Source organism: Oryzias latipes, chromosome 8, assembly GCF_053564925.1.
Source record: "Oryzias latipes strain Hd-rR chromosome 8, Olatipes_Hd-rR_3.1".
NCBI lineage: Eukaryota > Metazoa > Chordata > Actinopteri > Beloniformes > Adrianichthyidae > Oryzias > Oryzias latipes.
Genome location: NC_136244.1, coordinates 14842423 through 14865352, shown reverse-complemented (window position 1 = coordinate 14865352; position 22930 = coordinate 14842423). Strand labels below are relative to the sequence as shown.

The window sequence follows — 22930 nt, the reverse complement described above, 5'->3', positions numbered from 1 at the left end:
CTGTTAGAGCAAAAATGGATGGATAAAGGAAAACAAAAACAAAGAGGATGTGGTTTGATTACATCTTATCTGCATGTCTTCTGACTTTATCCTCCGCATTAAAGTTTGCTGTCTGTTCCTGTTCTTTCTGTCTGGCAGGCGCAGTCCTGATGGAGATCTCTGAGGTCCACAGGAGAGCTCAGTACGAGCTGGAGGAAAATGTACGTGCAGATGTTTTTAGCTCATTCAAATACCAGCGTCATCTAATTGCGCTCTTGTCATTTCTGCCTCGCCCTGTTGTCAGACACGGTCAATTTCCGTCGCTGTCTCTCTGCACATTTCTAAAAAAACACAACAATACAAATGATCTCAAAGTCATTTTTATTGGCACACACTGTCTGCCAGTCTTTTTTTTCTGTCTATTCAGACTGGACACATTTGGTGCGCTTTAAGTGAACCAGAGTTAGTTTCCCCCAATAATCCAGACCAAATTTTCAGTCTGAATACACCCAAGCGGACCCCTGTTCTAGGGTTGGGCGATGTCCCTTAAATTGGCCGTTGACGATGTTTGCTGTCAACCATCGGGATGGACGATGACATCGTCGGGGGGGGGGGGGGGGGGGGGGGGGGGGTTATTTTTACATTTTTCGTTCTTATATAACTGCTATTCGTTTTTTTGCTTTTTTCATTTTATTTCCCCAACTAATGACTAATCCACGATGATCCAGTATAAACTGAGGGAAGTGACTTTAACAAAAAAAGTAACAAACAAAATAGAAAAGATGTAGTCCGCTCCCGCACCGGACCGGCGGAGCGTGGACTTACAGCTTTGTGTTTGAGGGGAAGGGGGGGGGGGGTGCTTTGCTACATGAGCGCTATGTGTGTGAGATTTAAGACTGCGATCCGTCCCGCAGCTCTAGGGGTACTACCTACCGAACTCAGAACCGGGTCTAAACGTGTGTCTGAGCACAGCTCGTATCGTCAGCAGACACACAGCGGCGATGTGAGGCAGAAATGTCGCTCAGTCCTTAGAAAACATTCAAACAATCACGCGGATTTGTGTTTCCAGTCGTGTCCCGACTAAATAAAGGCTGATGTTATTCTTACACGTTTACGTGCAGCCAGCAAGCAGCACCACCCAAAGCTAATGTTGTTAGCCCGTGTTAGCATACTGCTAATCCTGGCTTCGTTCAGAAAAAGCACTGACCACACGGATTAAAATTCAAATGATGAGCGAACAGGTGTTTGATAATAACCGTAACATTATTAAAAGCACGTTTAGAAGATCATCTCGTATTTTACCGAGCTGACATGTCAATATATATAGCCGCTCGGCGCTGTTTAACAATGTTTTGTATTGAATTGTTACATACAATAAAGTTTGAAAAAAAAAAAAAGCCGCTCGGCGGAGTTTATATCCTTCCGTTTTTCAAACCCTACTGCGCATGTGCGAATGATTTATTCCGACGGAAAGTGTGACCTTAGTGAACGTTTTTATATTCTGAAAACATTTTTCTGGGCCCATGTACACGGTTGGATTCTAATCTGACCATTGATCCCATCAAGATATTTTGTACATGTAACCGCGGCTTATGGTGTCGACGCGCAACGTGGCGGGGGCGTGGCATCACGATGGTGGTCTCTCCATCGGGATGTCAGTCACCCATCACGATGGACGATGATATCGTCCATCGGCACAACCCTACCCTGTTCGGGACCAGGAACTGCTCTGGGATCCATCTATGGAGGAGGTCTCTGTTCGTTTCCTATTGGACTGAGCTTCGGTTCGCTCTGAGATTCCTTAGTCAGGATAAAATCCGTTCCCTGAACGGAACAACTGAACCAAATCGGCCGACGTAAACAGAGAAGGAATGAGGCAACAGATGAGCTGCGGACAACTGTAAAGCAACGATTGTTGTGTTATCAAACCGGAAAAAAAGAGTCCAACTGTTTTTTGTTTTTATTAGAACGTTTATTTTAACACCGCTAAAAACGCCTCTAACATACTTTTCTGTGTGTCGTTGGGAGGCATACGCCAAGAGGCGCTGCTGTGACGTCATCCTTAAAGCTACATTGTTGTTTCTTAACAGAATTCTCTTAAAAATTATGCAATATCATCACAACGATGAGACACAGCAACTCATTGAGGTGTGTTTGGATTAATTCAGACTCAGACAGTTTTTAACGCGATACACATTGCTTCTCACTGTTTTCCTGACAATCTATGTCGTCAACACTTTGCAGCGTACCTTCTGAGACACCGCCTTGCCAGAAACCGCCCTGCAGCATGCCTCCACTGGACAAAAAAAGCCAGTAAAAGGTGTTGAGCCTGATGTTTATACAGACGTTCCAAACTTGTGAGCGAAATATAAAGTTTGAATGAACTAAACGATCAGGACTGACAGAATTTCTGCCTCTAGTTGCTTTGCCTCTGATGAGTGAAGAGATCTTCAGTCACGTGGTTTTGTTTACAACCTTTAGTCCGGAACAGGAAAGTCCCCTTGACAGCAGTCTGATTACAGACCAAACGCAACGTTCAGGGCTCGATCCGGACCAAATTAAGTGGACTGGGTCTGGACCAACGGATTTTTCCAGTCTGAATACTTCCTTACTCTCATCTGCCTCCCTGCTTCATGAGGATTCTGAAACATCAGCTGAATGGATAAAGGGGGAACACACGAGGCTTATTTGCTTGATGAGAGCTACTTCAAGTCTCAACATGTCCGGGGAAAACCTCAGTTGTTGCAATTACTGTCGCTTTGCTAAGAAGCTCTAAAATCTACAGTGGCAAAGCTAAAGCTCTCAAACCAAACGGTGGATGTTTTAGCTGTTAATGTGTTGGAATCAAAGCTGAAACAATTTATTTCACTGAAATTTAATGCTGAAAAAAGTCTCACACAAAAGATGTTAGAATGTGCCAAGGTGTGAAATTCTAATTTGAATTTATTTGTTTCAAAGATGTTTGCACACTTCTGCATTGAGAAATCAACCATAAATGGTTGCATTTGAACTTGGCGGTCAGAGTAGCTGCTCCTCACAACATGGCTGATAATTTTGCGTGGATTTGCTGTGGTGAGACATGACTATTACACAACCTCGACGGTCTTTGATGTGCTTTCAGAAGCGGTATCGCCCAGTTCACTGATCTTCTTCACAGGGGTCCAGACACAGAATCTCTAAAGAAAGTAAAAAGCCATAACGCTTTAAGACAAATGATTGAAGGAAACATGGAGAAAATGAGAAGACTGTGTGGCACCATTAGATTCTGACTCATTCTTAAGTGCAACCTTGGAGTTGGCTCTCACCCCCGCACATATGCTCTACAGTATACTATAAGTTATTGCTCTTCATGTGTTATTGCACTGCATCCTTCAGTTTTACATTATAATCACCTGCTTCTTTCTTTCTCTTTTTTGTACCCACTCTCTTGAAGTTTAAGAGGTTCCACAGGGACATTATAACGGAATTGGAGAGGAAGACTGACATGGATGTCAAATATATGACGGTGAGTAATTTCTGCCTCTATCCTCATGTGGAGGCTGCATATTGACTCCTCCAATAACTCTGCCATTGTAAGATAGATAAAAGATCCTTTATTTTGCTGTTCTAATTTGCACATTTCACTGTATTACAGACGTAACAGGTGTGTAAACGCTCTGTGTACGGAGAGGTTTGCCAACTATCATGTAAAGTGGATCACTAATAATAGTAATCACTTATGTGAAAACACAGCATTGTTCTCATAATGTGCAGCAGTTCAGGGCAATCATTTTCCATCATTATGGCTGTCGTCATGGCGATTAGCGTAACATTGCTTGTATCTGTGTCTTTTGGCAAAAAAATGATGATTCTAGAAGCTGCTCTGACAATTATGTCCATGTGTTTTAAAAACAAACTTTAATCAGACAGGATTGATCATTTCTGAAAAAAATAAAAAATAACACTGCAAATCCCTAAATATACGGTTTTATTGTTTCTTCCTTTTTGTTTTGTTTAGAAATGTATTATTCCTATTGATTGGATGTAAAAACTAGACCGAATGTGTGTGATGTCACTCAAAGAAAATGACTTGCTTCAGGCTCCAATCAAATGAGGTCAATATAGTTGCCCTTTTAGCAATATGGACGCCACCACGTCTGACCCAGACAACGTCAGCATGCAGTGATTGGTCCGAGTCGGTCTGAGTCATTGTTTCTATAGTAGCCACCCATATCAATCAGAAGTGAGCTTGTTGGAAGTCCACACGCCTACCACTGGACAACGCGTTCAGGAGAATTTGTCAAACATTTTGAACATTTAATAGGAGATCACATACTTTTATTGTAGGATCTGATTGATCAGTTTATAACTTGAACTACAAAAAAATAAAATGAAAAAGTAGGGTTTGCTAGAACATGTTAAAAAAAGGTAGTAGAGCAACAATGGTTATTCATTTACAAAATGACTATAGAAGTCTAATGCAGTGTTTTTCAACCTTTTTTGAGCCATGCTATACTATTTCAGTATAGTACAGTCAGTGATAATTCCAAGCACAAAATCTACACCCTCTCTCTGGCTCCACCATTGACTCATCATGGCGACGTCCATTTCACATAAAAATGGTGACTGAATTGACTTCCTTTCGTTGGAACCAGAGGCGAGTCATTTTCCATGGGTGACGTCACACTTGGACGGTCCAGTTTTCCTTTACAATCGACAGGCTCCACCAAAGCGACAACATTGAACTTTTTTGTGTGTCATTAAAACACAACAAATGAAGAAAAAAAACATTATTCTGAAAAACGAAGGTTTAGCAGCAATGAAGTTATAATTTTTTTTGAGTTTATTACAAACGTTTTTCTCAGTTTTTTTAGGGCCATTTCCCTGCATTGATCTGCTTTGCTGCATCATCACAGTAAAATTACTGTACAGTAAAAAAACTGTACTGATGTTTAGCCTGTCCGTTAGAGACTTCCTGTCTTGACTTCTTCATTGAAATGCATGAAAAGAATTTTTAAAATTGACTTTGAGCTCTGTGTTGTACCAACAAACACCTGAAGGATCTGGGCCATCACCTGACTGGGAAATAACACCCTTATTTGTTTACTGAACAGCCACATTTCAAAGAAGCAGTTGAACAGACTGCAGCAGGTTGAATTTGTTGTACGATGATAGGAGGCGACTCAAAGCAGCAATAAAAACGTGTATCATGAATCTTACCAATAACATGAGCTTTAGTCCTGTCTGTATTTTTCATTTTTCATATTTTTAGCTCTTATTTTTATTAGTTGGTAAAAAATAGGTTTTACTTGTCTGATCTCACTTCATATTTAAATCTACAGTTGGGGTAGCAACAATGTGTAAATCTTCTTTAATACTTGATTTTTATACCAAAGTTCACACTGTCTCATCATATGTTCACTAAACTTTATATTAAAAAACCAAAACTCAAATATGGATATTAACCTTTGATACTTCATGGGCCATTCTTCTGATCCAGGCCACATTTAAGAGATACCAGACGGAGCACAAGATCAAACAAGACTCTCTGGAACGGTCCCAGTCCGACCTGAAAAAGCTGAGGAGGAAGAGCCAAGGCAAAAATGCTAACAAGTACGAGAACAAGGAGAGTGAGGTGAGTCTGCTAAGAAAAAACCGCTCCCACAGAGACCTGACACACGTTCCTTCTTTGACGCACACACTCAGGCGTGTTCGTACGTTCATAGATACTCAGACACAAACGTTCATTCATAAACCTTGACGTCTGAGACGTCAATGAGGAGCAGCAGCAGAGGGGTAGTGTGTCAGATGATTGTGTGTCTGTTTGTCTAGTCTGGTCGAAGAAATGTTTGGATTCTGTGTGCCGTCTTTTTTCATGAGGAATCATACTTTCATTGTTCATCCTACTTTTATTGAGGCATCTGATTGGTCAGTTTATAACTTGAAAAACTTGAACTAAAGAAGCACTGATGAAAAAACCTTTCAAAATTTCAACATAAATCTGTTTATTTAGAAAATTATTTTAATTCACTCTTTTTTTTTAAATTCATAGAAACGATTTAGCTAAGTGGCTAAAACTTAAAACTATTGTAGTAGGCTGTTTTCATGATAGCACCCCATCAAGTTTAATGTCAAAGCTCAAGCAGATCTTATATAACCAGCCTACCACTGATCCTGTCGGGCAGCCAGTTTGCCTACGTCTGTGTGCGTGTGTTTGTGCGTGCATTTGTGTGTCCTTTTAAGGGTTTGTGTATTTTTGTCAGGAAAGTCTACCCTGCCCAGGGCCGGTGGACTGGTTGCACTAACACAGAAAAAGGGAAAAACCACAGCTATTCGGGTTCATGCTGATTTTGTTTTAGGATTTGCGGACTTGATTCTGCATATACTATATTTTAAAAACTGCAGGAGAGGTTGTGGTATAATATCTGCTGGCCAAAACGAAAAAGCAAACAAACATCTCATTCACATATTTCTTTGTGGTGGTAGGCTGGATCAAAGTCCTGCATGGAGCTCCATAAGCTCTGCAGTCTGTGGAGCAGCATGTGGTGTTAGGATTCAGCCTCCTGCTGCTCTCTTTCCATAGAATGCACAGGTTAACACCACCGTTTATGCTAAGTTAATTAAAGCAAAACAGGTGAGCAACTGTAACATACATTTGAAGGTGGAGCAGCACCTAATTCAATAGATTTTAGCAGCTTTTTATATTTCCTTTTTAGACGATATCTTGCTATTGTATTTAGAAGCTCAAACTCAATTGGACTTTATATACAGTATATATTATTTATTGGGATTTTGTGCAAGCCAGAGTACAATGTTTCTTCTCTTTAAATGCAGATTTTACTCTTTCTGTTCTCATTTTCTTTTGCTCTTAAAATTTCTCCTTGTTTTTTTTTTCTCACCTTCCCACTAGGCCAGGACTCGGCCTGGAAATGAGCTTTCCTTCTCACTTTCTTTCTTCTCGCTTCTTGCTAAAGGCCAGACTTGTGGCTTAAAAGGTTCCAGAGACACAGCAGTGGGTCTGTAAACAGGCCAGCATGATATCAGAGCGCAGAGAAATGAGCTTGAAGCTTCACATGATTCACTGATCACCAGAGACCCTTCAGAGAGACGCGATGGGAAACTAGCACAAAGGTTTGGAGAAAGACTCATACAAACTGTCGAAAAACGAGTCCAGAAAAACAGATTCCATTCATGGTCTTAGTTTATCAGCCACTTTGGTATTGCTGATGAGGAAAATAAAAATGTATTCTTTGAGGATAGTTTTTTTGCTCTTTTGAATCTTTTTAACTCGTTTTTTTCTTTTCTTTTTTTTAAGGCAAAATGTTTGCAGCACCGCCTTCTCATGAGAATTTGAAGACTTTAAAGATGTGACTTTATGAATCATAACATATTTTAAATTTGATTGTTGAACTGCAGTAAAACACTAGTAGGCATCCAAAAAGCAATGAATGTAAAAGGACAGTAAGTTCAAGAGATGCTACATTTCTGCTGTTTTGTACGGTTGGTTGTTACAGAAACTTGCGCTTACTTGTTTTGTGCATGCATGCATGAATCCAAGCCAGTTGTGTGATGCTTTTGAACAAAAACAATGTCGATCATTCTTAGTGAAAGGTAGCGTCATGTGTTTTTGTTGGACACTTTCTTTAAAATTAAAAAAAGGATTTATGAAGTGCTTATGGCAAGGACAGATTTTAAAATCAAGACACCTTTTTTATAATTTAGCACATTTATGTTTTTGTTGCATCTGGATGTCTATTTTAATTTTTTTTTACCTTAAACCTAACACTCTAATAGGATCAAAACAAATTTCCTGGTTACTGGATTTTGTAGATTGCTGTAAAAAGCCCTCTACTGCTGCAGCTCCCTGGTAAATGCAGCCATTTAAAGGCGGCTGCTGTAAGCCATGAACAGAAAGGTGTGTGTCTTTGTGTCAACAGCCGTTATAGGTGTGTCAGTTCCAGCCAGTTTGATGAGATGTGGATCTCACAGGGAGCTTCAGCAGCACCAGCCTAGTCACGGTTGTTGCCTCATCCAGGAGGTACACAAAAGTTCAGATAAATGCACTAACACACCATAAAGAGAGGAACACTTTAAAGTCCCAGTGGGTTTTTTTTTAACACAAACATAATTAAAAGACAAAGTATGAAGTGACGAAACCCAAACACGTGCTGTGTTTAGTAGAGGGCAAAACGATTGAAATGCTCTTCTAGGAAAAGCGATTAATGTTTCAAACTTTTACATTTGTTAATTCTAACAATTCAAAAGGTTTGCAGCCGTGAACAGTTCCAGGCCGATCAGTAGAGCAATGGGGAATTCAGGGATCTCTGCAGAGCCGTTGGGGTAACGGACCTTATATGTGTAACAAATGCAGACCTTCAACAGAACATGAGACGGAATCTCTCTGAGGTTGACTTTATTGGTTTTGCTCTCAGTTAATTGTCCAGGTAGCTTTGATGGTACCAGATGTTGAGGCATCTTCTCTCTTCACTATGAATTCATGGCTGTCCGAAGAGATCATGGCATCTGGTCTTTCACAGCCACCATAACTTTCCTCGCTGTCCATCTTTTTCCAGGACTCTGTGGGTCCACTGCTTAGGCGTCAGACGTCTAGCTACACAGAATTAATTTGCAGATACCCCCTGTGTTGTTTTCTTGGACATAGTTTTTGCTGAGCAGAAGTAGTACATTAGAAATTCACATCTTCCTTGTGGGCTGGACCATTGGCATGGAGCAACCCTGCCCCCATTTCCTATCACCCATCTGCTGATGCGCTCTCCTGCTAGCTTACAGCGCCTCACACCCCCAACCTAACATTACTGGCACAACAAAAAATTCCATCCAGCCGTACAGTTTTGAACCAGATGCCAGCTCGGACGAGGGAATTGAAGACGTATATGGATCTAGTCGCCTACAAGTGGATGCATCAGAATGGAGCGGAGCAGGAAGCTATTGCCCCCCTGTCATCTGCTCTTGAATCACAGCAATTTGAAGAAAGAAATAGTAAGAAATGCAGTTTTAAGCTTAATTGTCTTTTTATGTTTTATATGTTCTGCAAGACAAAAAAACAAAACAAAAAAAACAACACCAAAACGTGATTTTAATCGGCGATTTATTAAACCCGAAGAAATCTACACCACATGTACATTTATTCACTACGCAACGATCTCTGATACTGCCTCTAACTTCTTGTATCTGATGTTTGTCTTTGTTTAAAGCTACAAACGTCTTGGTATCCTCTGTAGTTTGTCCGTCTCTAAGCATGTGTAAATCCAGGCTCTTAGTAGGATTGTGACAAACCTTCTCTGTCCTCTCAGGCTTTTGCTTTCAACCCAGTCTGTCAACACAGCAAACTATACACCAACAATACCTGTGTGCCTGCTCGGGAGAGATTAGGATTTCCAGTAAAGAGGCGTTCTCTTTTCATTTAATTCCTCCATGTGGGGTTTGTGTATATATCAACACTGACAGGCTTCTGTGGCTGCACGCCATGTGTATGGAAAGATAACGGCTCTACAAATGACCTCCTACTAACTGTACTTGCAGAAGAGTTTCAAATGAAAATCAGAGATTTGGATTTAACTGAACTTATTCTAGTTTGTAGTTGACCAAATAAACAGTGGAAGTCCAGAGTTTTGTGTCGCCCTTTAAATTTAGAACATGGATCCTTTTATACCCATTTGAATTCAAGACCTTGTATCAGAGCTGGTTTTAAGAAAAGTGTTAACACTAACCCTCAACAAACGGGTCATTGTTTTCCTCACACTAAGTGGTTGACAAAATTGTAATGTCCTTCAGGGACACTTGGTTACCGTAAATTCTGGGCTATAGAGCTCACCTGATTACAAGCCACACCCTTTACATTTTTAAAGGGTAAACTATGTTATACACACACAAGCCGCACCTGCATGCACCCACATTTAAACATGTTATAGCGTATGTTCTGCACCTCTTCCACAGTCTCAGAGATGGAGAGGGACAAGCAAACACAAATGGCACATAAGCCTTTATAGCATTATAGTCTATTTATTTGAACACACAAACAGGCAAACAGCATGGAGGTCATTTCTTCTCACAGCCAACTCAGTCATGGTGAGGTACTTTACACCCACGATTCCCCACTTCCCATGAGTCCTAGGGGCTGAAGGCGGGACTAACCCCCGGGTCGCCACACTGTGTTGTAGATTAAGGATGTGAATTTGCTGAAACGTGCGCTGCGCGTGTGTAAGAAGGAGGAGGTAGTGCGTGCAGCGGAAGGCGGGGAGAGCGCGTGTGCAGCGCAAGAGGGAGTAAGAGGAGGAGCAGCGAAAGTGTGTTGGGGGTGTGCGTTTATTATACAGAGTGAAAGAGAACTGTAATAAAAGGTTTCCCCCAGAAGAAGATGAATGACTGAAATGACGGTAGTCTTATCTGGTAGTTATGTGTGAAATGCTGTTTTTCAACGGTGAGCTAAATTGCTTTTTGCTAAAAATGTGGGGCTTATTGCCACTTTTCTGTGTCCTTTCACAATTAAAGAGGTTTTTAATTGTGAAAGATGCTAAACTTGTATTCTTTTTTAAATGCACACTTAACTTTTCTAGAAAGATCAGTTTTGAAGGACTTTAATTAAACAACTTTTAATATAGAAATGGGCAAACACATTTTGGACATTGAAGTTTTCTCAAGACCCATTTAACAGGCTGCAACATAATATGAATCCTCTGAAAAATAAAAGTGATATTTCTTTCAGGCAGAATTAGTTTTTCCCAGGTTTCTTTTATTAATATTTTTAGTTTTATTTCAAAGTGGTGCCTTTAAAATCCTTCCAAGTCAGCTTCTTGTGAATAAGCTTCTTCAAACAGGTTAGAATGTATTACGTCTTCTCTTGAGAGTAAAATCCACTTTAGTTCTCCTTTAGGTCTTTTTTAAAGCCTGAATCATTTAAACGGACTGAATGTTGTTTTTCTCTGCATGTCCTCAGTGCCTGGAGACGTTGACCAACCGACAGACGGACATGCAGTTGTTCCTTGCAGACGGCTGTAAAGAGGCTCTGCTGGAGGAAAAGAGACGCTTCTGCTTCCTTGTTGACAAACACTGTATGCTGACATATCAGTTTGGTTCGTTCCACGATAAGGTACGAGTCTCCCTTCAGTAAAAAAACTTCTGTCTGTGTGGTTGCAGTAACAAAGCGTCCCTAGGTTTAGACCTTTTGATTGTCTTAAACCATAAACTGGTCTTTCATGTAGAGAATTCCTTCAGAATTATGTTTTTTTTTAATTCAGCAGAGAAATTCCTTAATAATAAAGTCCAGATTCTTTTGCTGCCACCATTATGATCTCGTTTCCCTACTGTTTGTGCTTTGTTTTTTCTTGTTTTCCTTTAATAACTATCCCTCTCCCGCTGCTAAGACCAGAGACATACTGAGTGAAAAGCTGAGCAGCTGGCAAGAACAGTGCAAGGACGCCACCAACATTCCCGAAAACGTGGTGGCTATGATCGAGGGCCTGCGCGTACCGGTGTCCATCACACCCATGCCGTCGCCCTCACCGTCACGACACAGCGTGGTACGAAGCAGAGTTGGGCACAAAGAAACACTCTAATGTTAGATCTCTGAACACTTTTGCATATTCCACTGTGTCTGTCACTATCTGGCAGATTGCTTTGGTTTTTTCCATAAAAGCTTTTCTTGTTCTAATGGATTAAATAAAGACTAAACCTAAAGTGAACACAGCAGCTATGCTGCTAACATGAGTGTTTATGCTTTGACAGAACATTCATCCTCCTGCTCCGGCTCAGAAAGCTCTGGCCAGCCCTTTGGCTAACATGTTCACCCAGGACAACACCAATAGCGTAACCACCTCCTCCCACACCAATGCAGGTGAGCTTTTGTCTCTCTGCCACTCTGGCTCCAAATTAGCATTTTTTTGTGTCCACGAAGGTAATGATCACAGAATTTCTCCTCCCATTTTCTTTACTTCACAGCATCGCTGTCTTTTCTGGTTCAGGTTGACTTTTATTTCAAACAAATTGTCAGTTGAAATGGTTAAACATTTCACAGTATTTAGACAGGTGTTTAAAAATCTTCACATCTGCTTTGTTTTCATCTGCATGGCCCCCACCAACTCCAAAATATATTTTAAATAGAAAGGATCATTTTGCAGTTAAATCAGAAAAATAGAATGGGATCATGCAGCAAACTGGTCCAATGCCATTGTTTTAAATCTGACATTAATAAATCTCCTCCTCTTTCCCTCCTCAGACCACGCGAACAGCGAGGATAACGGTCTTGGCAGGTCTGTGTCTGTAGCCACAGGTCTGAATAACATGGTGAAGAGGCCTCGTGTGCGCACCATCTTCCCCCACACTGCAGGGAACAACAGCACGCTCATCAGCTTTGACGAGGGCGACATCATTATCCTGCTCATCCCCGATGAAAGAGACGGCTGGATGTACGGAGAACTGGAAAAGAATGGAAAGTAAGTGTTTCTGGCTCATGGGCAGACATCCAGCACCAAAAGGACAATATTTTCTTACTAGTCTTGAGAAGTTGCTCACCTGAAAACCAGGTGGATGATGGTTGATATGGATGATTAATCCTCTATAGGGGCTTTCTCCAAACTTTGAGAAAAAACACGACCTATATTTTTTCTCTTTTCTATATACCGGTAATCTAATTCTGAAGGAAGTTTTATTTTGGAAAACTACTGGATTTTCTCCACCATGTCCGACTCTGTATCAATGCATGTCAAGTCACTCGATCACGTCGAAAATCCATCCGCTATTTTCTTAAAGCAGCTGCACCAAGCCCTTAATTGAAATTCCTTAGCTAGCAAAGTTAAGAAAAACAAACATATTTGGAAAGTTATTTTTCACAGAAAAGAGCCAGTGAGGAAACGGAAGATCCTTTGACTTCAAAAAATAAAAGAAAGCTGCGTTTAGCAGATCCATATGAGATTTTTTAACTCCGCATATGGATTTATTGTTACAGTTGTTCCCTTAAACTAAAAAAACAGAAAATTTAGCCACCTGCTGTCCAATGTTAGAAGGATGCTGCTGAAGTTATTCAAACGGTAGATTATTTAGAAAATACCAGTTTTAATGGCCGTTTCTTTTTTTCTTTTTTTATTTACCTGTTAGATTTATTTTGGGTTCCACTATAGCATAGGTTATGGGTTATCTATATCACATTTGAATGGTTTCTACAGGAAATCTAGTGTCCAAATAAAGCTTAAAACAGCTGCAGATGTTTTAGAGGAGTTAAAGGAAAATGGAAGCTTAAAAAAAGAATCGGACGCCCACTTCAGCCTCGTACTGGCCGGACCGTGACGATATTATCTGACTTTAGACCGGTCTGTGCCGTGAAAAGGTTTGGGGACCACTATATATATAGTAGCCACGTTCTCCAATCACAGGATTTGTTTTGAAAGAGTAGGTCGGGTGGTTTCTTGGTGGGTTTCTATTTGGACCAAAAGTTTCCCACTTTGAGTGGTCTCTGGATCCTTTAGGCTGGCCCAGACTGTTCCAGCTGATGACTCTAGGCTGGGTGGCTGAGCTGAAACCAACAGATCCTCCAAACTGCAGCCATTCCCTGAGGGCTGGGACGGGTTGCGGCAGAATGGAACGTGTCTGTGTTCCCCCCCACCACCCAATGCACAGCAAAGGCATTACCAAGCCAACTCCCAACACCATTGATATTTTACTTTTTAAACAAGGATCTGATCTATTTCCTGCAGAAGTGTGTGCTTGAATTTTAATCACTCGTCTGGTTTGATCTTTATGACTGCCAGGGGAAATTGCACGTTGGAAATAAATCCCAGAAATACTGATCAAGGGGTGAAAAAGGAGGCGCTGCAGCAGAATAACACTTTGTTGTTGAACCCTCAGTGGTGCTGACAGGGCGTGGCTGGTTCATTGTTTCATTGTATTGCAAAAAAAACCCACAATCATAAAGGCTTTTATCTAGCTTTCATCAGATGCCCAAAGGGTTACATTTGTTATCGTGTTTGTCACAGCGAAATGTGTCTGCAGAGCTGCAGCTTTGGCTTTAATAAATGTGGCTCTCTGGCTGTTATCCCGCCTCTGAAATAAATCAGCTTTGATGGAATATTCCGGCATCTCTCCTGACGACAGACTCGGATCAATTTGTTTATTGTTTCATGATTGGTTATCAATAAGGAAAACTCAGGTTTTCAGTTCAACTGCAAAGTTTTGTTCTATTGGTTTAACCTGTTCTGTAACAAGCACTTCCGCAGGTAAAAACATGCCTGACATAAACAAATGATGTGTTTCCTGTCTCACTTGAGCGTTACATCACATGCACAGAAAAGAAATATCTAAAAATGCTGTCAAACTCAAAAAATGCTCTTTAATTTAGTTGAATCTCTGGTTTCCAGAACCGACCCTGCTGTTCTCCGCCAACAGATTCTGAATGTTTCATGCAAATCCCTGCCTATGGTGCTTATTATCATTTGGCCAGCTTTTCTTCACATAATCTTGTTCGGCTCAATGAAAAAATGTCAGGTTTATTTCGGTTCATGTGTGGGTAGCAACAAATGGTTGCAGCAATTTTTTTCTTTCTTTCTTTTTTTTACTTTGAGCGGCGACAGAAAGTTAGTGACTGGTTTATCGAACCGCCGCAAAGTCCAGACCGACTCCGGTTTCCTGGGTGTCGGCTCAAAACGCTCACAATGAGACCTTTGACACAAAAGACTTTCTGCGTAACTTCACCTAGTCACAAACAGGAAAGGAGGAGGGGCGGGTTGAACTTCATGAAAGGATTTCAAGTCAAATTCAACAAGAATGTATATTTATTCTTGTAAAGATACTCAATTACTGTGAAAGGTTCCCATGTGTTCCCCTAACTCCTGGTGTGTGTCTGTGCTGCAGGAGGGGCTGGTTCCCTTCATCCTACTGCCGCGCTCTCACAGAGACTCCCGTGAATAACAACAGGTAAGGGGACTCCACATTCCTGCTTGCTCGCACAAGCCGGTTTCACGTTGCACCTGCCTGTATTGTTGGCGACATTTCCTCTGGTTACTCCTATTGAAGTGATAACGTCTCGAATCCTGCGGGTACTCTCCTGTTGCTCAACTTTTGATTCCTGTTGTCCTTATTCTGCCTGCAGGCCTCCGACTGTTTCAGTTCAAACATGAATGTTTCAGGTCCTGAATGGTTAAATGTAGCCAACTAATATTTGTCTCATAAGGTTTATCACTTTTTATTTAGAGTTGGCCCAGAAAAATTCATGATTTCTTTATCAAAAGTTTGAACTTTTGTGACTCATCCATCATCCTCTGGTCCTACAGCGGGCCTCCTGCCCCGTTCCGCAGCAGGAGTGTGGTCAACCTCCACCATCAGGACACGGAGACAGATGAGGCCACCATGGTGCTCCCCCCAGCGGACTACTGCGACGTGCCGCAGCGAAACGCCATTAAGAACAATGTTTCCTCCTCTAGCAGCGTGGTCACAAACAACCACCACTATTCCTCTCCCGCCACCGCCGCCCCCCCAGCACCGTTGTCCTCGTCTGATCACAGCGCGGTGAGTTCGGGGCTCCTGTTCATTCACATTAAAGAACGTATGCAAATACTGCTGGCAGCCCGTCTGTTTAGGAAAAATAGTTCAAAGGAGGGTGCTTTTCACTGAAGTGTCTGCTCTGACAGGCTCACCTGATACCCGGGGCTACAGGACCCGCCTCCTTATCTTGACTGCTGCTGACATCACATGTGTGTTTTAGTGCTGTCATGTGAGCTTCAGATGACTACCCTGGAAATGTGACCACACTCTGACACACTTTAGGCTAGCAAGGAGCAGAAAAAGGAAGTAAATGGTTGAGATTGAAGGAGCTTGTTGTCTGTGGAGGCGTTTTCCTCAGAGACGCTCCTCGAGGTTCACTAGGTTGTGTTGGCCTTTTGCGTGAGGCGGTGATGCTCCAAAAGGAAGTGCTAAATGCGTGCCGACTACATCCTCGGTAGCATCCCTTAAGGCTACGGCAGAAACTACGTCAATGGAACTTTTACTTTTGATTTAAAGACTTACTAGCTGGAAAAACAAACCTGTTCATTCAGTGTTTTGAGGACACAAACATCACCCATCTCAGTTTGCAAACCCTGTTTGTCTTGACTGAAATTGAAGATGGGAATGAGAAAAAGTTCTGGTTATAATGGCTTTTTAGAGCCAGTTTGATGAAAATCGTGTTTTGTGTGTTTTTAACTGGTTCTTGTTCCATTTTCTGATGATACAGGAAAAATTCAGCTAAAATGGAATTTCTGATTTTTTTTTTTTTTTTAAATCATTGTGAATCAGGAGCAGACATAAAAATTCAGTTAATAATTGTGTCATAGAAAATGCACTATGTGGGCCACAAGCTCTCTCCTCTTCACTGGGGAGGGAAAAGGGGATGGGGTCGCTCTGCACCAACAGTCCTGCCCACAGCCCAGAGGCAAATTTCTATTGAACTCACGCCGCTCTGCAGAAACTATGTCCTAGAAAACGACACAGGGTTTGTTTGTTCTTTGGCTAAAAATAGCATAACTATTAAGATCGCTGGGAACACTTTGAACATAGATCAAGAGATACTCTGTGTGGGACTTTCAACACAGACACAAACACTGCATTCAGAGCCATCTCCCATTCCAACAGCTAAAACTCCCATCTTTATGAATCTCTTTACATTTGCCTTCTATGCAAATTCCCAGGCAAAGCTGTGGTTTGTCTTTATGAAAGTGTTTAGGTCCTGCTATGCTGGATAAACACCAATGTGTTTGGTTAAGTGCGGCTCAATAAAGTTGCCCCGTCTTCATCGTCATTTACACAGCCTTTGCACTTAGGCTAAAGCGCCGCTGCTTTGGACTTCCTGCTGTCTTTCCACGAGTTTCTTTTCAGAATCTGCTTGATCTGGAGATGGTGTGTGGTTTCATGTGCTACAGCTACAACAAATGCAAATATTTGTCTGACCTCATTAAGCTGCACTGAATAGAAACTTGTTTTATTGGATTTGTTTGATGTTGTTTGGTCTCCAGTTGCAAATGTTAGTTTCTATGCAGGCAAGAAAACAGAAAAGTCCTCCAGCCATCCAGTTTAGTTTCCACTTCCTTAGTGTCACTGACGGGAATCTGCGCCTGCAAAGCCGTTTGGTCCAGATCAGGGGGACGTGGAGTTTTCCTGGAATGCTGTCACCATAAGAGAAGAATACCCCCCCCCCTCCCCCCACTGCTTTGTGAGGAGATACAGCACCTTAAGAAAATTTTCAGAAAATTGACAGAACAGCAAAACGTTGGGAGTCTTCTGGAGAAATAATGATAAAAACCGGAGAAATGAGCCGAGGTTGTCTGAAAAGAAGTTCCAGGAAGTAAACGTGAAGATGTTTTGTTTGCGAATATTTGAAGTTCACGTTGAAAGAATTAAAGGACAAACTTTGATTGACAGGTGTGTTTTTCTGTAAGTAGCACTGTGTGATTTTGTAAATATTTGTCAAAGAAGTGAAGTGGCAGGACCTGCTGAGAACCAACTGTGGTCCAGAAAGACGCTGCTGACCTCTAGTGGACAAAACGGTGCAGATTTATGCAACCCAGGCTGAAGCAAACAGTCAATGATTTCAAATTCACCACACCTTTCTGTTTCCAACATCATTTTTAACTTTTAGTGATGGAGGCTGTTGGACCACCTCCTACATTTTCTGGTGCTGACATGCCAAGGTGCAAAGATTTCAAACATGGCTGCACGGTTAAAATACTTTAACTGGTTTACTTTACTTCCCATTTGGGGTTTTAATGTTTTTGTTGCACTCGTGATCTAAAATTGCATTTCCAAATGTTTTAGCTTCTCTAAATTTAGAAAAAAAGGTTTTTGGATTTTCCTCTTCCTTTTTATTATTTTTTTTTTTTTTTTAGAGGCAGCCGATTTTTAGATATTTAAGGTAGAAGATGTTGCTTTTTTTAATCCATTAATGTCACTTCCTGGTCTTTTTATTACCAAAATAAAAGTAGAAAAGAAATCCACAAACAGCAGCTTGGTGACTGAAGTCTGACTTGTTTCTGTTGTAGGAGGATTGATGTAGACATGAGGTTTTGAAGCAACTTGTGCTGCATTTAGAGAAGTTCATGTCTAGAGTGTACAGTACATTTATTTGGCATGCAGGGTCTTAAAATTTTTAAGCAGAAAGTTAGAGATTCTTCTACAGTTTTACCTCTGATGTTCTGAGGGAGTGGCAGCCATCTTTTTAGTGTCAAAGGCTATTTAATAAACTCTTAATTTAGTATATGACCAAAAACTGACGCCAAACTATCTGTCTTGATGTTGATTCCATTTAGTAATATTTCACTGGGATAAAATGTTTGTTCATGGAAAATGTGACGCTTGAGTTTGCAGCGGTTTCATGTTTCACATGTTCTCGTGATGTGATGCTGCACGTTGTTTTTCCACATTAGACACTGGTCCATTCACACGACTCATCAATCGAATAGACCAAGGTGCTGAAGAACACGTGTAGATGCATTAAAAACTGCAATAAATGTCTGATCGACCTCTATTGTGAGGTTTTATCGTCCACCAAAAATGAGCTTTCACAGATGTCTGTTTCTCCGCAGGGGGTCCAGTCCAACGGCACCTCCAGACCTCCGCCCGCTTTCCTCGCGTAAGTCATGTGACCACACCAGCGTTTGTCTCGCTCAGTCATGTGTGTGTCGCTCATCTGCTGCATCCTCCACAGCGGAGGGAACCCATTCGCCACAGTGAGGCTACGTCCAACTGTCACCAACGACCGTTCCGCTCCAGCCATCTGACCCGTCCTCGCAAAATCGATTTCCCTTCAGCCTCCGCCCGGTCAGCTGATCGAGTCCTCCGCCACCACCGCGCTGCAGCTCGTCCTGAGGGAAAGTGACGCCACCGGAACCCCGGATCATCCTGCAGCGGCGTTCTGACACAGCCGTGTTTTAGGGCGGATTTTATTTACTGCTATTTATGACATGTATGTTTTCTACGTTTATTGGCGTCTGTGGTGGTGAGACCTACAACACCACATTTCTGCCTGCAATCTAAACAAATAGTTCAAATGATATTTATATTGCTGTTGCTTGTTCATAATCATGCAGGCTGATTGAACTGTTGCCATAGGCCAGGACTGTTGGCCGTTCACATCTCGCCTTCAGGATTTTGTCAAACGGCACATGAGAGCGCTTGTCCTGGTGAACAGACACTTGAACATGACTATAGCCTCCTGAACCCTTTTGCCTTATGTATAAACCAGCTTTGAAGACATTATGTTGCATTATTTGCTCCCCTGACACTCACAGCTCAGTTTGTCCTCAACCATATTCACACATGCAATAAAAGTTCATGTATTGAAGTTTTTATTTCAATTCGATTGCACCTTTTATGCAAGTCAAACACAGGTAGCATTTTAATTACAATAACTCATATAAAAGTAGGAGCCTCCATCAGGAGAGCGTGCAGAGTGTTTACTAAAGCAAATTTTCCTGAAACTTTCCCATTAGTTTTACATAAACTTATGCTTTGACATGGAAGACGAAACCGACAGACGTGAGAACAAAGACGTTCTGTTGATTGTCAGCATGGGGTGGTCACACAGTGGAGATCAGATCCAGATAGTTCTTGGATTGAAGCTCTGAATACCATCTTTAAAAACTATTCAAGATGGAGGCAACTCTTTAAAAAAAAAAAAAACACATTTAAACTTATGTTCCTGAGGTCTGCATTGGCCAAAAAAAAAAAAAAAAAAGAAATCCAGCAGAAAACTCAAACCGTCGGTGTGAAAATGGCCCCAAGAAACACAGGATTTCTCAAACAAGTTTGCCGTTCAGTAGAAACATTAAGAAAAATATAATTCAGAAAGTGGTCTGCATTTTCTAAAAATAAAACTAATTGTACAATAATGGCAATTACAATGTTCGCTAAAAGCAAATGTGTACTAGCAATTTAAAATAATATAACTGCCTTAATTTGTTATGGCTCCACAAAAAAATGGGGGGAAAAAAATCCCAAAACTTGCAGAAATGCAAAAATAATCAGTCAGCATGTAGTGAAGGCACTGACAAAAAGCTCAGCGTGTGCTACCACATATCCTTTACTTGCAGGAAAAACTCGCACAATTCTTGGAAACATTTCTAGAATGTGTTTAAACAATTTGATGCAACATTAAAAAAAGAAAAAGAAAAATGCAGGACTGGTGCGTGAGAGAGAGCTGCAGTTTGGTCCCTTTAACCAAAGGTGGCGCCGCAGTTGGGACACCTTCTCTGGCGCAGCGCGAAGCAGAAGAGGATGCCCAACGGGAAGAAGAAGATGGCACACAGGATCCCCAAGCAGGTGAAGTCGTCTTCCAAGACCCCCACTCTGCAGAGCAAAACAGGAGTTTTATTTTGAAAACCACCTTTGGGTTTCTGGAAGCTGTGACATCACATTCAGATCACTGGAAAGCTGGAATTTCCCCTTCTTTATCTTTATTTCTGCTCTGATCACAACACGCAGCCTTTACTTTCATCTCTGAATCAGCAAAACAACGTAAAATCGCTCTTTAGAGTTAAACAGTGAAAGCCCTTTTTTTTTTATTAAAAACTGAGGAAAACAACTTAAAGGTGATAACTTTACAGTGCCTCACTTTGAGTTTAAAGGAGTTAAGATTTAAATCTGCATGACTATGAATGTTAAAGGTCATTTTTGTAACAGACAAAACAGAAGTTGGTTGTAAACAAAGTTCTAACAGCGGTCTCATGACGAGCAGTGTGAGAAAATCTGCTGATGGCGTCATGAGGGAATTAACCTAAATGGAAACTAGTTTTGTCCAAAAATTAATAATAATAATAATAATAATAATAGTCTCAGAGGCTAAACATGGTGCATGTGCCCTGATTTTTTCAAAAACCGACCAAACAAATCAAACAGATTTTTTTCGTGTACAGCTGCTTTATCTCTATGTTAATTTGTAGCTAGTTCTGCTATTTCTGCATAAACCAGAAGTGTCGCGGTTAATCAGTAAGCAGAGTCACCCCACCAACTTCCATATGAAAGCCGCAGACGCTCAGCCAGAAAAAAAAAAACATCATTTTTTAACTGACGAAAAAATTAACCCCAAACTTGACATGAATGTGACCTTTGCCCCCAAAGGCTCCTGTCACATGTCTGGAGGATGAAGTCAGCTGACGGGACAGGAAGTTGACGCGCCGCAGAGAAAGTCAACCGAGTCATGCTGGCCTGTCTTATCTTTACTGACAGCTGACGTGGAGGAGACGTTAACGTCCAGGGAGGGGACGGACGGGTGCTTTGTCCTCACCTGCACGCAGGACAACCTCCCACCACCACTACCGAGGGCTGGATGATGGCGTAGGTCCCAACGCAGGGCTGCTGGGAAACAGCAGGGCCCATTTGGGCTGACGGGAACGCTGGGGGGGGGAAACAAAGAAGATTATTAGTCACAGAACACAAATAAATGCAGTCCTGGGGTCAAATCAATCATATTCAAAAATATATAAATAAACGGAGAGGAGATATGCATCTGCTCTAAAGGGCTTTGACCTGCAGGAAAAACTCTGTAAACAAGACATTTCATGAAACTAGAAGAGTTGGGATGTGATGATTTGAAGAGTTAGAGAACCAATGCCTGTGTCACCATATATATATAAAATAAGATGTCAAGGGTTTTACCGTAGAAAAATTTACAAGTACATGTGTTGTTCATAGACAAAAAGTAGGTCTAATCAACACAAAAATCAGGAGGACATTGGCCTACTTTTTGCTGTTAAGTTCCCCAAAAGAAATTTGGAAAGGTCAGCAACTGCAATAAAGTTAGTGAAAGTTTAACCTAAATTCCAACTTATCTAACTGAACATGTTAACCCAGATGAAAGCACTTTTATGAGTATTTTTCTTGTTTTGATTATGTGATTAAGGGCTAAAAAGTTCGAGTCAAAACACGATGTTTTCAAATTTTCTTTCCGAAAAACGCGGAAGTAGAAACACAGATCAGATTTTACGACTAATTTGGAAACTTTTTCTGGTTTGGTGTGTGATGTAGAAAGAAGGCAAGAAGAAGAGAACATAAAATAAAAAAAATGTAGTTACCACGGCCATCGGGGAACTGGTAGGGTGGCGGGCCCGCGGCGGGGATGGCTCCGTAGCCGTGCTGCGGCTGCGGGCCGTATTCATACGCCCCGGGAACTGCGTTGTAGGCGGGAGGTCTGTCCTGAATCAGAGGTTTACTGTCCACCATCTCTAGGGACGTAGGGTGTCCTCAACTCGACTCAGTCTTTTCACAGCGAAAACGGCTCGAAAATCCTTAAACTTCTAAACTCGACGAGCTACACGAAGGCGGCAAACGCACGGGGGCGACACAAATAAAGAAAACACGCAGCGCAGAAACGAAACTTTGTCCCTCTCCATGCGCCAACTTAGTCACAAGCGACGCAATAACCTTTGGTTTCCGCTGGCTGTCCCAAATATAAAGACCGGAATGATGCGAGTTAGGCAGGAAATGTCAACGTAACTTCATTTCCTCCCCTTGAAGTTGGTCCTTCAATACCAAAACAGCAGCTATGTGTCATAACAGCGCTTTATATTTTAGCTGGAAAGTCAGAAAGGCTTTCCCTTTCTGGCTGATTGTCACAAGAGACGAATCATGTGATGGAGCTGTGGTGCGCATGCGCGCACTCACGGGTCTTCTTAAAGAGAAAGAGAAAGCATTTTCACACAAACAAGCTGAAGAAACATGTCCCCCTTTTTCTGCCAGATAATAGAAGAACATTCAAATCTAGACATCACTTCAATCAATCGAAATTTACTTAAAACAAATCAAACTTAACAAAATGTAGAAATTATGACTCACCAATGTAAACATGCTAGTATTTTTCAAACATCCTAAAGGAGAATAGGCTTTAATGAAACATGAGTGATGTCAGAAAGGCAAAACTTTGTTCACAAACACTTTAGGTCAGGGGTCAGCACCTCCAGAGCCACAAGTGTCTCTTTTACCCGTCCATTGTGGCTCT

The 22930-nt window shown here is 41.5% G+C and overlaps 2 protein-coding genes across 3 annotated transcripts in view; one reads left to right on the top strand and one right to left on the bottom strand.

The window, feature by feature from the left end:
- The window catches only part of baiap2l1b (BAR/IMD domain containing adaptor protein 2 like 1b), a 26249-nt gene extending 6970 nt beyond the window's left edge, over positions 1-19279 (top strand). For both annotated transcript variants that reach the window (XM_011478237.4, XM_011478239.4), the window contains exons 4-14: positions 139-200; positions 3413-3484; positions 5459-5593; positions 10916-11068; positions 11343-11498; positions 11704-11812; positions 12194-12410; positions 14821-14883; positions 15240-15474; positions 18522-18568; positions 18644-19279. In XM_011478237.4, the coding sequence (XP_011476539.1) occupies positions 139-200; positions 3413-3484; positions 5459-5593; positions 10916-11068; positions 11343-11498; positions 11704-11812; positions 12194-12410; positions 14821-14883; positions 15240-15474; positions 18522-18568; positions 18644-18716 (1322 nt within the window). In that variant the 3' untranslated portion in view covers positions 18717-19279. The remainder of the gene's footprint in view (positions 1-138; positions 201-3412; positions 3485-5458; positions 5594-10915; positions 11069-11342; positions 11499-11703; positions 11813-12193; positions 12411-14820; positions 14884-15239; positions 15475-18521; positions 18569-18643) is intronic.
- On the bottom strand, positions 19267-22930 carry bri3 (brain protein I3). The gene is made up of 3 exons (XM_004071471.5): positions 22008-22930; positions 21221-21329; positions 19267-20283 (listed from the first exon to the last, which is right to left on the bottom strand). Exons 1-3 carry the CDS (start codon positions 22153-22155, stop codon positions 20151-20153), a joined length of 390 nt encoding a protein of 129 aa, XP_004071519.1. The 5' UTR covers positions 22156-22930; the 3' UTR covers positions 19267-20150.